This window comes from Nannospalax galili, unplaced genomic scaffold (assembly GCF_000622305.1).
Source record: "Nannospalax galili isolate Female #2095 unplaced genomic scaffold, S.galili_v1.0 C49376349, whole genome shotgun sequence".
In the NCBI taxonomy this organism is placed as follows: domain Eukaryota; kingdom Metazoa; phylum Chordata; class Mammalia; order Rodentia; family Spalacidae; genus Nannospalax; species Nannospalax galili.
The window spans coordinates 1-1,623 of NW_008479299.1; the positions used below are offsets into that span (position 1 = coordinate 1).

At 44.6% G+C, this 1,623-nt stretch overlaps 1 protein-coding gene across 1 annotated transcript; it reads left to right on the plus strand.

The window, feature by feature from the left end:
* The first annotated feature begins 10 nt into the window (after window positions 1-10).
* Window positions 11-1,411, plus strand: LOC103728487 (rab proteins geranylgeranyltransferase component A 2-like). Its single transcript, XM_008826487.3, has one exon. It carries the CDS (start codon window positions 65-67, stop codon window positions 1,265-1,267), a length of 1,203 nt encoding a protein of 400 aa, XP_008824709.2. The 5' UTR covers window positions 11-64; the 3' UTR covers window positions 1,268-1,411.
* The last annotated feature ends 212 nt before the right edge of the window (window positions 1,412-1,623 follow it).

Here is a 1,623-nt window from a genome sequence, read left to right on the forward strand (position 1 = left end):
TAATCACCTCAGAGGAGCCCTCACAGTTCTTCATTAGCTGTCACCCTACACTTCAGCTCCTAGGATGGCAGACAGGCTTCCCACAGAGTTTGATGTGATTATAGTAGGAACAGGTCTGCCTGAGTCCATCCTTGCAGCTGCATGTTCAAGAAGTGGGCAGAGTGTTCTGCATGTTGACTCAAGAAGTTACTATGGAGGGAACTGGGCTAGTTTCAGCTTTTCAGGTTTGCTTTCCTGGTTGAAGGAATGCCAGGAGAACAACGGCAGTGAGGAAGAAGGGACTGCTGCCTGGCAAGACTCCATCCATGAAACGGAAGAAGCCATCGCTCTCTCCCAGAAGGATGAAACTATTCAGCACATAGAAGTCTTTTGTTATGCTAGTCAGGATGTGGGAGACAGCATTCAAGAGACTGATGCTCTACAGAAAAGTCTTTCCCCAGAGGCATTTGGTACCCTCCCTGAGCCTCTGGATTCTGTATGCTTGCCCAAAGAAATGCCTTCCACAAAAACAGAGATAAGTGAAACAGAGCTCTCAGTGGCTGTACCTGATGTAGAGGACTCACCAGAGAAGGAACAGCACTGTGGAGAGGAAGCCTGTATCCACACAGTTTCAGATGGACACAGAGATGAAAACAGACTTGCTGTAGAGGACCACCCTGGTCAGCCAAAGAGAAGTAGGATCACTTACCCTCAGATGGTTAAGGAAAGCAGGAAGTTTAATATTGATTTGGTATCAAAGCTGCTGTATTCTCAAGGATCTCTGATTGACCTTTTAATCAAATCAAATGTTAGTTGTTACGCAGAATTTAAGAATGTCACTAGGATTCTTACATTTCGGGAAGGGAAGGTAGAACAGGTGCCTTGCTCCAGAGTAGATGTCTTTAATAGTAAAGAGCTCACCATGGTTGAAAAGAGGATGCTAATGAAATTCCTTACGTTCTGTTTAGACTATGAACAGCATCCTGATGAATACCAAGATTTCAACCAGTGCTCATTTTCTGAGTACTTAAAAACTAAAAAACTAACCCCCAACCTCCAGCATTTTATACTCCACTCAATTGCAATGACATCAGAATCACCTTGCACTACATTAGATGGGCTTAAAGCAACAAAAAAACTTCCTTCAGTGTCTTGGACGATATGGCAACACTCCCTTTTTATTTCCTTTGTATGGCCAAAGGGAAATTCCCCAGTGTTTCTGCAGGATGTGTGCAGTTTTTGGTGGAATCTATTGTCTTCACCACAAAATACAATGCTTTGTAGTTGACAAAGACTCCGGAAGCTGTAGAGCAGTCATAGACCACTTGGGCCAGAGGATAAATGCTAGCTCTTTTATTGTGGAGGATAGCTACCTTTCGAAGGACACATGCTCCAACATGCAGTATAAGCAGATCTCAAGGGCCGTGCTCATCACAGACCAGTCCATGCTGGAGACAGATTCAGATCAGCAGATTTCCATCTTGAGAGTGCCTCCACTGGAGCCAGGAACCTGCTCTGTTCGGGTCACTGAATTATGTTCTTCAACCATGACGTGCATGAAAGACACCTATCTGGTCCATTTGACCTGCTCCTCCTCAAAAACAGCAAGAGAAGACTTAGAGCCAGTGGTGAAGAAACTCTTCA